The 13,759-nt window shown below is 35.9% G+C and overlaps 2 protein-coding genes across 15 annotated transcripts in view; both read right to left on the bottom strand.

The window, feature by feature from the left end:
* The window catches only part of capn1a (calpain 1, (mu/I) large subunit a), a 43,150-nt gene extending 34,229 nt beyond the window's left edge, over nucleotides 1–8,921 (bottom strand). For 5 of the 11 annotated variants that reach the window (XR_015504999.1, XR_015505001.1, XR_015505002.1 and 2 more), the window contains exons 1-2: nucleotides 8,760–8,921; nucleotides 5,115–5,361 (exon numbers count right to left, since the gene is read on the bottom strand). Coding sequence is in view for 2 of the 11 variants with exons in the window: in XM_087277681.1 (XP_087133807.1) it covers nucleotides 5,115–5,360 (246 nt within the window). In the remaining 9 variants the exon portion in view is untranslated. 11 annotated transcript variants of the gene reach the window in all.
* A 1,458-nt stretch (nucleotides 8,922–10,379) lies between these two features.
* The window catches only part of capn2a (calpain 2, (m/II) large subunit a), a 30,241-nt gene continuing 26,861 nt past the window's right edge, over nucleotides 10,380–13,759 (bottom strand). Inside the window, exons 19-21 of one of the 4 annotated variants that reach the window (XR_015505121.1) lie at nucleotides 13,152–13,210; nucleotides 11,909–13,069; nucleotides 10,380–11,772 (exon numbers count right to left, since the gene is read on the bottom strand). Coding sequence is in view for 1 of the 4 variants with exons in the window: in NM_001013501.2 (NP_001013519.1) it covers nucleotides 13,046–13,069; nucleotides 13,152–13,210 (83 nt within the window). In the remaining 3 variants the exon portion in view is untranslated. 4 annotated transcript variants of the gene reach the window in all.

Consider the following 13,759-nt stretch of genomic DNA (forward strand, 5'->3'; position numbering starts at 1 on the left):
CCCTTTAATGCTTCTTGCGTCCTCTTCGCAGCACGGGTTTCGGTACCCAACCCTAATAGAGATGTGTCTAATTAATGATCAAATAAGGCTTTGGTGGGACAAAAAAAATGTTGTCAGCTGGCAAAAACAATTCAAAGAAAACCCCTGAAAGTTTATTATTTGCATGTGTTTTTAAAGGTGCAGTAGGTGATTGTCATCAGAAACATGTTTTGTTGTGCTGGTTGAAAGTCTCCTCACATTCCAAAAGTACTGATTAAAGTAAATGATCTAAATGTGTTTATATGTATTTTTATATTCTGGGTAAGTAAATGTTCATCCAATTAAATATTGTCGGGCCGACTCCCATAATTCCGATAAGTAGCCAAAACTGTCTGTCAGCAAATGCAGATTTGAACTAATGCACAGCCATTCATGCGCAGATCCGCCGTTTGTGCGTACACACGCTGCAGGTTCATAAGAGAGTCGAGGGAGAGAGAGAGAGAGAAAGCGCTAGCGGTAAAAACATGCTGAATCAAAACTTGTTAAAATCCTGAATCATTATTGGAGTTGGGCGAGGCAGTGGCGCAGTAGGTAGTGCTGTCGCCTCACAGCAAGAAGGTCGCTGGGTCGGTGGTTCGAACCTCGGCTCAGTTGGCGTTCCTGTGTGGAGTTTGCATGTTCTCCCTGCCTTCGCGTGGGTTTCCTCCGGGTGCTCCGGTTTCCCCCACAGTCCAAAGACATGCGATAGAGGTGAATTGGGTAGACTAAATTGTCCGTAGTGTATGAATGTGAGTGTGGATGTTTCCCAGAGATGGGTTGCGGCTGGAAGGGCATCTGCTGCGTAAAAAATTGCTGGATAAGTTGACGGTTCATTCCGCTGTGACGACCCCAGATTAATAAAGGAACTAAGCCGACAAGAAAATGAATGAATGAATGAATTATTGGAGTTACATTTGCACACTGGAGAAAAGACGACACCATGGCTGAAGTATTTCTGTTAGACGGGTAATGTTCTGTTTTAAAACTACTTTAGCTTCACACGGAGCTGATGTAGATGTTGTTGTTGTTACGAATGGGTTATATGCACAGAAGTGTTGTTCAGCCACTGAAATCTTCCGGCGTAAAACTGATGTGACTATTTTCAGTTTCATAAGGACCTTTGACAGCATCAATGATGTAGATTTTTATTTAGTTTAACAACAAAACATCAGTAAATAGCGCTGTTCCACCTAGCCTGCTTTACTGAGCTGAAGTTGGTTTTATATTTACATTGGTTCATTTTTGTACAATGAGGACATGTGATTCGCTCCCTATATTTACCATGCTGCTCTAAATATTCACTCTGAAATAGCATGTAAGTATGGTTTAGTAATAAGCGTAATTCCTGCACGGTGTGTGAGGGTTCTGCTGTCATCTTCAAGGTGTGCATGCTCATATTTCAGAAGGCGTGGCTTTGGACGGCAGGCGTGGGACTGTTTCAAAGATTTATGCTAGCCGGTTAGCAAATTACCTACTTCACCTTTAAGGCCTGTAACTATATAAACATTTAAAATATTTAGACAAAAGAAACTGTACTATTTGTAATTATAATAAACATACATTTATTTAAATTAGCAGTACAATAAAGACTATGCACTGTTACTTTATATCTGGTTAATATATTACACAGTTGAAGTCAAAACTATTAGCCCTTCTGTGATTTTTATTTTATATTTCCCAAATGATGTTTAACAGGAATTTTTTTCCACAGTATTTCCTATAATATTTATTCTTCTGGACAAAGTCTTATTTGTTTTTATTTCGGCTAGAATAAAAGCTGTTCTTAATTTATTTAAAACCATTTTAGGGTCAATATTATTAGGGTTGGGTAGCGAAACCCGGTGCCATTATAGCACCGGTATCTTTGTAACCGGTATGTACCAGATCAAATCAGCATATGAATTTCGGTGCCTAATTTCGGTGCCACTGGTGCTGCGAAGAGGACGAAAGAAGCATTAAAGGGGTGCATCAAAGGCACACATAGGCATTGTGTCACACCATCTGTAAACATTTCATTCTAAACAACTTTAAGGAACACGGATAGGCATGTCAGGAGATTGATATCGTCGCTTGGGGAACGGACGCACGCAGTACATTCAGCCTGGTTTTCGGGGAGCGAGAGCGAAACTCTACAGTTTAACACGCATGATCACGTTCATCAAATTTGTTTAAACTAAGCATTCTAAAGTGTATTTTACAAGCAAGGACTCTGTTCCAGCAACGTGCTTTACAAAATTTGCATGTAAGGGGGAAACATGTCAAACTTAATGACACATTTGAGAGCTCAAAAGGGCAAAGGAATGCCTCTCTCGCTACCTCGGGCACTCGCTCCCTCTGTTTTCGCAGCACTTGCTCTCTCCAGTGCTGCGCGCATCAGTTCCCGGCATTCGTCAGAAGTTGACACAGGTCATGTAAAAAAGATTAAACTTCAGTCATGTTAATGTTGTGAAACACTATCAAAATATCTACTGTTGATGATATTAGACTTCTGTTTTCAACAGTGTTTTTAACACTGTTAATAAAGGAAGTCCTCAGCCATGCAGAGACTTGTATTAATCAGAAATCTAGTGTACATAGTTTTACGTTAGGAAATGCAGTATTAAATTTACAAACAGTCGGCAAGTACCAAAGAACAGATGTAAGACATTGATCAAATGTAGTTTTCAGTCACGCTCCTGTAAGTCATTTTCATCTAGTTTAGTTTTGCCTTCATTCATTTTTGATTTCTGTCTTCAACACATGATTTATTTACAACACATTTTAAAACATGAGTTTAACTAACTCATTTCTAATATCTACTTTTTTTATCTTCCCCATGGTGACAGTCAGTGCAGAACATTTTACTAGTTATTTTGCAAGACGGTTGTATTCAGACAAAGTCCCTTTAAGTATTTTATAGTCTTTTATTAAGATTAAAGTGTGATTCAAAGAATTAATCAGTTAACTACGAAAGTTTAAATAATTACTCAAATGATTTTGTAACTGATTTGTAACTGATTTGTTGTGTATATCAAGAATATACAGTAAAGTTTCTTAAGGAGGCTAATAATACTGACCTTATTTTTATTTTTTATTCTTATTTAAATTTAAAACTGCTTTTATTTACAAAATAAACAATAAGAAATGGGACTTATGACTCCAGAATAATTATTTTTTTAGGAAACACTGAAAAAGTTCAGAAACATTATTTTAAATGAATGGGAGGGCAAAATAAATTCTGTTAACGTTTACAGGAACAACAATGTGCCTTGATGTACTTGAATGTTAGAAATCCTACACCAGTACAACGTTACATGGTCAAATAAATGAACAAGGAAGATTATTTTGAGTTAAAGTTATTTAATTATCTTGTTTATGAAGACTGCAGAGTGATGCATGAAAAAAATGACTGAATAATTTTTAAAGCATTTTGTTATATATATATATATATATATATATATATATATATATATATATATATATATATATATATATATATATATACACCCCCCACACAGGTTAATAGTAAGTTAATGTAATTTTATAATGCAAATCTTAAACTCATGCAAACCAACAAATGATCAAAAGAGATATATTAATGTAATTCAAATATATAAATTATGAATTGATGTTTACTTTAAACTTTAATTATATTGTTCTATTAAAATTATTTTTTAAAAGATTTTGTTAAATAAAAGATTTTTCTAGAGTCATCCACCGTAATTTTGTGGCTAAAAAGCATCAATTCAGGCAACGTTTTGGCAACAGTATCGTTTTAAAAGTATCGATTTAGCACCGGTATCAAAAAAACCCAAACAATACCCAACCCTAAATATTATTAGCTCCCTTAAGCAATATTTTCTTACGATTGTCCACAGAACAAACCACTCTTGTATAATGACTTGCCTAATTACCCTAATGAAGCCTTTAAATGTCACTTTAAGCTGAATACTAGTATCTTGAAAAATATCTAGTACAATATTATGTACTGTCAACATGGCAAAGATGAAGGAAATCAGTTATTAGAAATGAGCTATTAAAACTATTGTTTAGAAATATGTTGATATCCCGAACAAAATTATAAATGTATTTACAGGATTTCTAACTCCAGTTTGCCTTCATTGAATATTTCCCAATTGTTCTCGGTTATGTTTCGAATGCAAGGTATTGGCACAGTCATGCATGTATTTTGGGACTGTGACAAAATTAAAATGTACTGGAAAGAGATTCATAAAATTATTCAAACATAACTGGAAAAACATTTTCTTTTTCCCCAAAGATATACCTTCTAAATTGTACAGTGGGATTGTGTCTTGATTTTTAAAAGAATGTGTATTACATTTTTGGATATAATTGGCCAAAAAATGTATATTATTTTTATGGTCAACTGCTCAGATACCTTCAGTCAATATGTGGCTAAGTCAGGCGACTACACGTTTACCACTGGAAAAAATAACCTACGATTCCATCAGAGATCTGAGGTGTTCTGGTGCATTTTGTCCTCCATCTGGAGTTTTCTTGAGAGTACTCAGTGACTGTGTCTTTCTAAATTTGTTTTTTTATTTTTTTTTATATTTCTGTCTTCGCTTTCACGCATTTAAATGTTGTACAAAAATTACTGTATTTGTTGTAAAAAGAGGGTGACGCAGTGGGTAGCATGTTCGCCTCACAGCAAGAAGGTTGCTGGGTCGCTGGTTCGAGCCTCAGCTCAGTTGGCGTTCCTGTGTGGAGTTTGCATGTTCTCCCTGCGTTCGCGTGGGTTTCCTCCGGGTGCTCCGGTTTCCCCCACAGTCCAAAGACATGCGGTACAGGTGAATTGGGTAGGCTAAATTGTCCGTAGTGTATGATTGTGTGTGAATGAGTGTATGTGAATGTTTCCCAGAGATGTGTTGCAGCTGGAAGGGCATCCGCTGCGTAAAAACTTGCTGGATAAGTTGGCGGTTCATTCTGCTGTGGCGACCCCGGATTAATAAAGGGACTAAGCCGACAAGAAAATGAATAAATGAAACAAAAAAAGAAATGTTTCTCCCTAACCCTTAAAAAACAGCTAAAGTACATAAGCAGATCTGATAATTATTAACATAAAGAATTAAGCAGAAAACTGAAAAGAGTCTCACCGTAGGGCGCATCCACTCCACATCTCGGGTTTTGGAGGAGTGCGGGGCGAGCTCTTTGAAGCCCAGAGAGGGCGGTTCGGCTGGGAAACAGGGGTCTTCAAACAGGTAGCCTCCCTCTAAACACTCCTGTCTGAGGGCCTCGTAGTCCTGGTTCTGGAAGTGTAAAGCCTGCTCAAAAGAACCTGCGCCATCCGCCTTCAGTCTGTTAGCGCTGATGTGTGCTGAGATCCCGCCGTATGAGAACATGCTGGAGCCGTGAGATGCAGAGCTGCTATAAACACTGATTCACACACACTCAACATTTAACACTGCAAAATCATTTGTTGTGCCTTTGTTTTTTGGCATTAAAGGGGACCTATTATGCAAAAATCACTTTTATAAGGGGTTTATACACAGTTGTGTGGCAGAAGTGTGTGAATATAACCAGCTTCTAATGGTAAAAAATGTATCAATACAATTTTTTAATCACATTTCATAAAAACAGTCTGCAGAAACACTTTGATTGACATTCCTTCTTTGTAGATGTCATCAGAGGCTGAAAACCCCGCCCATTAGTGATGAGCTCTCCCTCATTAGCATAGACAGCCCTGAGTGAGAAGCAGCCATCCGCCATTAGTTATAGCAAAGTAACTTTTAGCACCGGACTGCCTTCTTCTGAGACACTTCTTTTGACATTTTCAGGTTTTTCACAGAGATAACATTGGTCCTATTATGGATCTGCTGCTAAGCAGGTGTTTGTAGCTCCGCCCCTTTTTTAAAAAGAGCAAAATCTGAAATTTGAATTTAAAGCAACAGTGACCAAATTTGCACAATTTGAATCAAAGCCTATAAGGGGCAGTTTCAAAGAGTTATAAAACAATATTTGTGGGGTATTTTAATCTGAAACTTACACATACACGCTCTTGGGACATCAGAGACTTATTTTATATCTTGTAAAAATGGGCATAATAGGTACCCTTTAAGGGCATTGCATTTAATTTTGTAGTAATAATAATAGTACTAATAATAATAAACTTTTTATTATTTTTATATAGCGCCTTTAAAAGTAGCATCTCAAGTTACTTTACAGACATAAAGTGTACAGCAATAGAAGACAAAATACAAAATACAAAAGTAATAAAAATTATTAACAACACAAAATAATAAGAATAATAATGGATCTAAAAATCATATAAAAGTCAAATAAAATCAAGTGAAAGCTACCCTAAAAAGTAAGTTTTAAGAGAAGAATTAAAAATACTCAGAGATTCTGCATTTTTAGTTTAGTTTTTTAGGGAATTTGTGACTTTTAGTTTGCTGCAGTTTGTGCCTAAATTGACAAGCTAACATTGTACAGCTTTGCAAAACAATTAAAAGCCCACAACAAACAGAATTATTGGTTCTCTGGATTTTCCATTAATGGGTAAGTTAAATTTCAAATAAGAAAACCATTATCATATTCAGCGCTCAGCTTAAACAAGTGCACCCCTCACATATCTCTCTTTTAAATTGATATTTCCCATAAGATGCTTTACAATAATGCATTTGTGCATATACAACACAGAACCAAAGCCAAAACTGAAGCTAATCAAAGACATGCGCTATAGATTAATTGGGTAAGCTAAATTATTCATGGTGTATGTGTGTGAATGAAAGTGTATGGGTGTTTCCCAGTTATGGGTTGCAGCTGGAAGGGCATCCACTGCATAAAACGTATGTTGAATAAGTTGGCTGTTTATTCTGCTGTGGTGACCCTTGAATAATAAAGGGACTAAGACGAAAAAAAATGAATGAATGAATCAATGAATGAATAAATAAATGAATGAATGAAAAATGTTAGGTGACCAAATTCTTGGGCAAGTTGGCATTTCTGTGAGGAGTTTGCATGTTCTCCCCGTGTTGGCGTGGGTTTTCTCCGGGTGCTCCGGTTTCCCCCACAGTCCAAGGACATGTTCTATAGGTGAATTGAATAAGTTAAATTGGCCGTAGTGTATGAGTGTGTGTGAATGCGAGAGTGTGTGGGTGTTTCCCAGTACTGGGTTGCGGCCGGAAGGGCATCCGGTGTAGAACATATGTTTTACACACCTGTGGCGACCCCAGATAAGGGACTAAGTCGAAAGAAAATTTAATGAATGTTTTGTTTAAATTTACCAAAAAATATTGCCCATATTGTCAGAGAAATGGATGAAAATATTCATTTTCAAAAAGGGGTGTCTTATTCATTTATGCTGAGCACTGTAGACAGCCATACAAAAATTAAAGACCACTTAAAAATTCTAATTTTCTGCAGAATAAGTAAAGTATATTTATTTATTCTGTGAACAACTTATTTTTCTTTAAATTTTAAAACAAAATGTTGTCATTTGAGTATAAAAGGTGCCCCCCCCACCCCCGCTTCTCTTGAGTTTTCCTCTTTTTAATTTGTATTTAATATTATTTTTCTATAACATATAAATTTGTGTGTACTAGTTTTTGGACCGTTATCGTATTTTTTTTGTTAAATAAGGTCCAGCTTCGGTGATCTATCATATACGCACAAATATATGATATTGCATAGCTTCCTATTAAAAATATGAATTTAAAAGATTGATTTGTAAGGGTTGTACTTATATATGCTGAGCACTGTATATAAACCAGCTTTCTAAAGACTATGTATGTGGTTTATGTGATCTCAGCATCAGTTTTAAATAATACGACAATGAATATACTGACAAGAAGTGTTTTGAGTTGTTGTGGTTGTTAAACATTAATCAAACTAAACTGTTTGACCTAGAAAAGAAATGTTAGACATTTGGATTTAATTTTATTGCTTGCAAATGCAAAGTGTTTGTCTAGGCTAGTTTCAACTGGCATCAGTTACTGTACATTTATACAAATTAAATTATTTTTACCATTCTTTGGATAGAGAAGTTGATGTGCTAAAGGCAGACTTAATACTTTTCTTTGATAATATGCATTAAGTTAGTCATTAGCAGTCAATGTGTTTTACAGGAACAATATTGTCATGGCATATCCATACTGTCACAGTATTGGCATTTTGTCTCTCTTATCTCTGTATCAATGACTGCATTGTGAAGCTGGCCTCAAAAAAACATCACAACACAGACTGAGGGCCTCCCTTTCAATTCCAAAGCTAAAACTATACTCAGTTTAGCCGGACATCTTTGTATATTGTATAAACTATTTAAAACATTTATAAAATATTATATTAAAAATATATATAGCCTATACACTGACTTAAAAAAACCCTATTAAAATTAAGAAATGTGCTAAAGTACAAGTTTAAACCCTCAATCATTATATTTAACATTTAAATATTACTTTTAGAGGAGATTTATGAAGTGTTCTGTACATTGTTTCCCTTCTAAGTTATATGCATGGCATGCTAAATATTCAGTCTTCGTGTTGTGTTGTCTTGGTATCTGCGTTAACTCTTTGCGAATCACTGCGTTTCATTTGACGTTAATCAACTACAGCGTTAGCATTACTACGACAAAATACTACGTTTTGAAGCTCCAAAATGTGCATAACATTCACGTCTGACGCTGAATAAAGTGTTTAATGCGGCAGACTAAACCGCAGGCCGACAGAGATCTACAACAACACGGTCAAGAGATAAATCTCGACATTCATTCAAGGCAGAAAAACAAGAAGCGCCAAACTTGCCTTGCAGCTGCAGTCCTGTCAGTCTCTTCTCTGACGGGATGTGTGATATTATACAGTAATAATCCACTCGATAGACAAGCGGTGTGTGTTAGCTACAGCTTCAGTCAGTATATGTGTGTATGTGTATGTGAGGCTAAAGAAGGCGGGGCGATCAACACTGACATGGACAAGTGCACTTGTCACCACATAACGGGCAAGTGCTTCACAAATAGCGGGTTCATTATGCTAATTATGTTATATAATATTAAAAAATATCCGTAAATTAGCATTCTTTTGGTATTTTGTGATTCATATTTATATTTTCCCTTTAATTATTAGTTTTGAATTGTATTTTGCGACCTTGATCTTTCTTCCAACTTTAAACGTTGGAAAGTTGGGAAAAGTGACTTTTATTAACATTTTAATAGTTTAAAGTGTAATATATTGTATAATGTATTGTCTGGGTTGGTGTTGTATATTATGGTACAAAAACATTTCCTGTTATTTTACACACGAATTTATCTCTAGGCTATATTATTTCTTATACATTTTGACATTTCAAACCACTAAAATGTCCATAAAAGTCACTTTGTTAAACTGTAGAGTGGAATTTTCAACATCAAAAGTCGACAGTGCAGAGGTCAACATGCAATCAATGCAATCCACAACCATAAATAAGCGGAAAACACTTCTGAATCACTGTTAGTTAACAGACAGGCCTATTTTAATTTACAGCGTTGAGTCTGTCTGTTAATTAGAACCCTGCAGTTGCTCATATGGAAAATAAACAACCACATTTCTAAAACAATTTATATAAAATTATATAAATTTCTACATTATAGAATAGCATATATATCATATTAAAATGTATATTTAATGCATACAGTAGTCTATACTTTCAACTTCCACTTTAAATATTAGCCTACAGCAGAAACAAAAGTAGTGTGTTGTGTAGACATTTTAATCTCTTGTTTTCAGCGATGCTGGTGGATGTTAAATGCACTGCTGGCACCTCATACTGACTTGATTTAATTATTTGATTTGAAGTAAAAAAAATACATTATAAATAGAAATACCTTTGCAAAAGATATTCTACTGTTCTGAAACACACAATCAGATGAACGCTTTCTTATCAGCGATGAAAAAACATTAAATAAGAAAGCATTTGGTCATAGCAAAATAAATGTTTGAACAAGTTCTGTAATTTAACCGTCATATCACCATGTGAGGTTATTAAAATCACACGTTTGACAATCTGATTATAAAGTCTGTCTATATGAAATTTTAATTTAAAAAAATCCAGAGAATGGAAAACTCACATTATTTTAATATTTCTGAAATAAAAAAACAAGTATGCTCTTTAAGGCAGTGTTTCTCAACCACGTTCCTGGAGGACCACCAGCATTGCACATTTTCCATGTCTCCTTAACCAAACGCATCGGATTCAGATCATTAGCTCATTAGCAGAGATTCAAAGACCTGTAATGGCTGTGAGAGACAAAGGAGACATCCAAAACATGCAGTGCTGTTGGTCCTCCAGGAGCATGGTTGAGAAACACTGCTTTAAGGTGTTCTTCTTTTTTAAACCCAAAACAAAACATTCTGAAGAATGCTGGAAGAAGTAGCCATTCACATCAATAGTCCATGATGACAGAATTTATTGGGTAAAATATCCCATTCATGTTATAGAAATAGAAATAAAATTTCCCAAGAACATAAAAAATAATAATATCAAAAATAATAAAAGATAACTTTATTTAATGGACAGCAACAAGGCTGTAATATTATTGTTTGCATTATAAATTCCAAATGGTCCACAATACAATGTTCCGTTTACACAAGGAAACACCAGATAAAAACAGTGCTTGCAAGGCATCAAAGAGAGGCACACTTGATAAACTTAAGTCTTAAATTCCATTTAAAAGTATAGACAACAACAAATGACTGTAGATTTTGATAAGCCAGCCTAAGCATTTCTGTTGAACGGTCCTGTCAATATATATGGTCACTATATTTGAAGATCTGCCTTGTTCTAAATCATAGGTCTCAAACTGGATTCCTGGAGGGCTGCAGCTCTGCACAGCTTTGCTCCAACTCTAATCAAACACAGCTGATCCAATTAATCAAGGTGTTCAAGACTACTAGAGACTGTTAAGCAGGTGTAAAGTTGGAGGTGGTAGGAGCTAAACTATGCAGAGCTGTGGCCCTCCGGGAATTGAGTTTAAGACTGTTCTAAATCAATGATCTAGACCAGGGGTCACCAATCTCAGGCCTGGAGGGCCAATGTCCCTTCAGGGTTTAGCTCCAACTTGCCTCAACACACCTGCCTGGGTGTTTCAAGTAAGACCTTGATTAGCTTCTTCAGGTGTGTTTGATTAGGGTGGAGCTAAAATCTGCAGGACAATGGCCCTTCAGGAACAAGTTTGGTGACCCCTGATCTAGACTGCGTGACTGAGATCAAATTTAAAGTGGCTCACACACTGAACAAGAAACACTGTGCCAAAGGCTATAGAATAACAAGACATGTCACTCGTATAGTTTTGAATGGGGAAAAGTGTAAAGGTAAATATAGTGAATAAAGCCCTGCCGTCTAGTACTGTAGCCAATCATTGATCGCTATAGACTGACAATTCTCAGAGTAAAAGGCTCGGACCAGACGTGTTTCTGCAGATTTTGTGCGATTTGAACAGTTAGAATTGAAACTAAAGAGATAGTCGTTGCTTAATTTTATTGCAGATTCGTATTATAAAATTTAGTCGTAAGCTTGGCAAGCAATTTTTGAGAATTTGATGTTTCATCATTTAAACCGAATGCCCCAGCATGCTGCCTGAGAAGCATTTCAAAGATGGCCGCCGAGTGAAGCAACTTTGACAGTGTGGAGCCACATCTTTAAAATATAAACACAGTATTTTCAATAGATGTACTAAACAGTTGTCAGATATCTAAACATATTTGTATCTAGCATTATGCTTCAACAGCTAAATGAATGCTTTAGTCCAGGGGTGTCCAAACTCTGTTCTGGAGGGCCGGTATCCTGCAGACTGTAGCTTTAACTTGCCTCAACACACCTGGAAAGATGTTTCTAGAAAGCCTAGTAAGAGCTTGATTAGCTAGATTGGGGTTGGAACTAAACTTCTCAGGACACCGGCCCTCCAGGACCGAGTTTGGGCATGCCTGCATAAGTCTATCTAACTGACTGTATTCTAAATACAAATCAAGTATTACACTATCCATGCTGTTAAAGGAACATCATGAAATTGAATATACAAATCACAACACTTTTAACAATAACTTGCACAAAGATTACCACAAAATACAGTTGTAATAGAGCGTGTGCATTAAAGACTCTATAAAATCTAAATTTTAATAGCACATGCAATGATTAGTAATAGCAAATGGTTCTATGCTATAAAGGAGTGTCTACATTTAAGACAATCCCTACTATATTCATTCATTCATTCATACATTCATTTTCCATCGGCTTAGTCTCTAATTTATCAGAGGTCGCCACAGTGGAATGAACCGCCAACTATTCCAGCATATGTTTTACACAGCAGATGCCCTTTCAGCTGCAACCCAGAACTGGGAAACACCCATACACTCTAGCATTCACACACATGTACTATGGCCAATTTTATTTACCCAATTCACCTGTGGCACATCTTAGGACTGTGGGGAAACTGGAGAACCCAGAGGAAACCCCCATATGTTCCATTCAAAAATTAATAGGAAAAACATCTCATGCTGTTGATTATATGATACTAGTGAGTTATTAGTATTACTATGGTTAACATTCTGCCAGGATGTTGTTTACTGGCCAACACTTTGATAAAAAAAATTGATCCCTGTAGTCTATGAGATTTTATTAAATGATTTTACTGTTGACCAGGTGATTACAGATCTGGCCACAGTAAAGCACACTACTTCAGTTTTTATGTGCTGTATGCGAGGGTTTAAATACAGTGCATGTGATACAAATTTTGTCATCAACAAACGCAATTTTTGAAATGGCAGAAACAATGTGAAACTAACATGCACACAGTTGATTTTGCACAACTTTGATGTACAACTTTAAAGACGGTCAGCAGCAAAAAAATATTAAAATGATGCCTTGCAAGCACGGCAAAAAACCGAAAGTGCATCACAAACAAAACAACAGCCAATTATATTTGTTTCTCTGTAGCAAGTACAATGGACACATTTACAGATTCCTGGTGGTCCATTATACTGGTAAAGCATTTAGTCATATGATTGTAAACTGTGCAAGTTAACTAGCGCAATAAAATATATAGTCATCCTCTGGGCCTTTAAATCATAGCAAATGACAGCCACTGAAAAAAAGGAAAAGAAAATAACCATTTAAAACTGCTCGGACGTAATAATCATTAAGCATAATATTATTAAATTCATTACCTGAAAGAAGTCCAGCTCAATGAACCCGCTGTGGTCTATATCCATCCTCTTGAACACTTCTACAAAAGAAAACGTAAAACAAAGGAATTTGCAACTTGAACTGATATAACAAGATAAAAAAAAACATATAGTATTTCTGGAAAGTATTGATAGCACTTCACTTTTTCCACATTTCTTTATGTTACAGCCTTATTCCAAAATGGATTCACTTCATTTATTTCCTCAAAATTCTACACACAATACCCCATAATGACACAGTGAAAAAAGAGTTTCTGAAATTGTTGCAAGTTTATAAAAAATAAATAAATAAAAATCTCATGTACAGAAGTATTCACAGCCTTTGCTCAATACTTTGTTGATGCACCTTTGGCAGCAATTACAGCCTCAAGTCATTTTGAATATGATGCCACAAGCTTGGCACACCTGTCTTTAGGAATGTTTGCCCATTCCTCTTTGCAGTACCTGTCAAGCTCTATCAGGTAGGATAGGAAGTCACGGTGTACCAGCCATTTTCAGATCACTCCAGAGATGTTCAATAGGATTGAGATCTGGGCTCTGGCTGGGCCACTCAAGGACATTCACCGAGTTGTTGTGAAGCCATTCCATTG

Source organism: Danio rerio, chromosome 13, assembly GCF_052040795.2.
Source record: "Danio rerio strain M-AB ecotype USA chromosome 13, GRCz13ab, whole genome shotgun sequence".
NCBI classification, from domain to species: domain Eukaryota; kingdom Metazoa; phylum Chordata; class Actinopteri; order Cypriniformes; family Danionidae; genus Danio; species Danio rerio.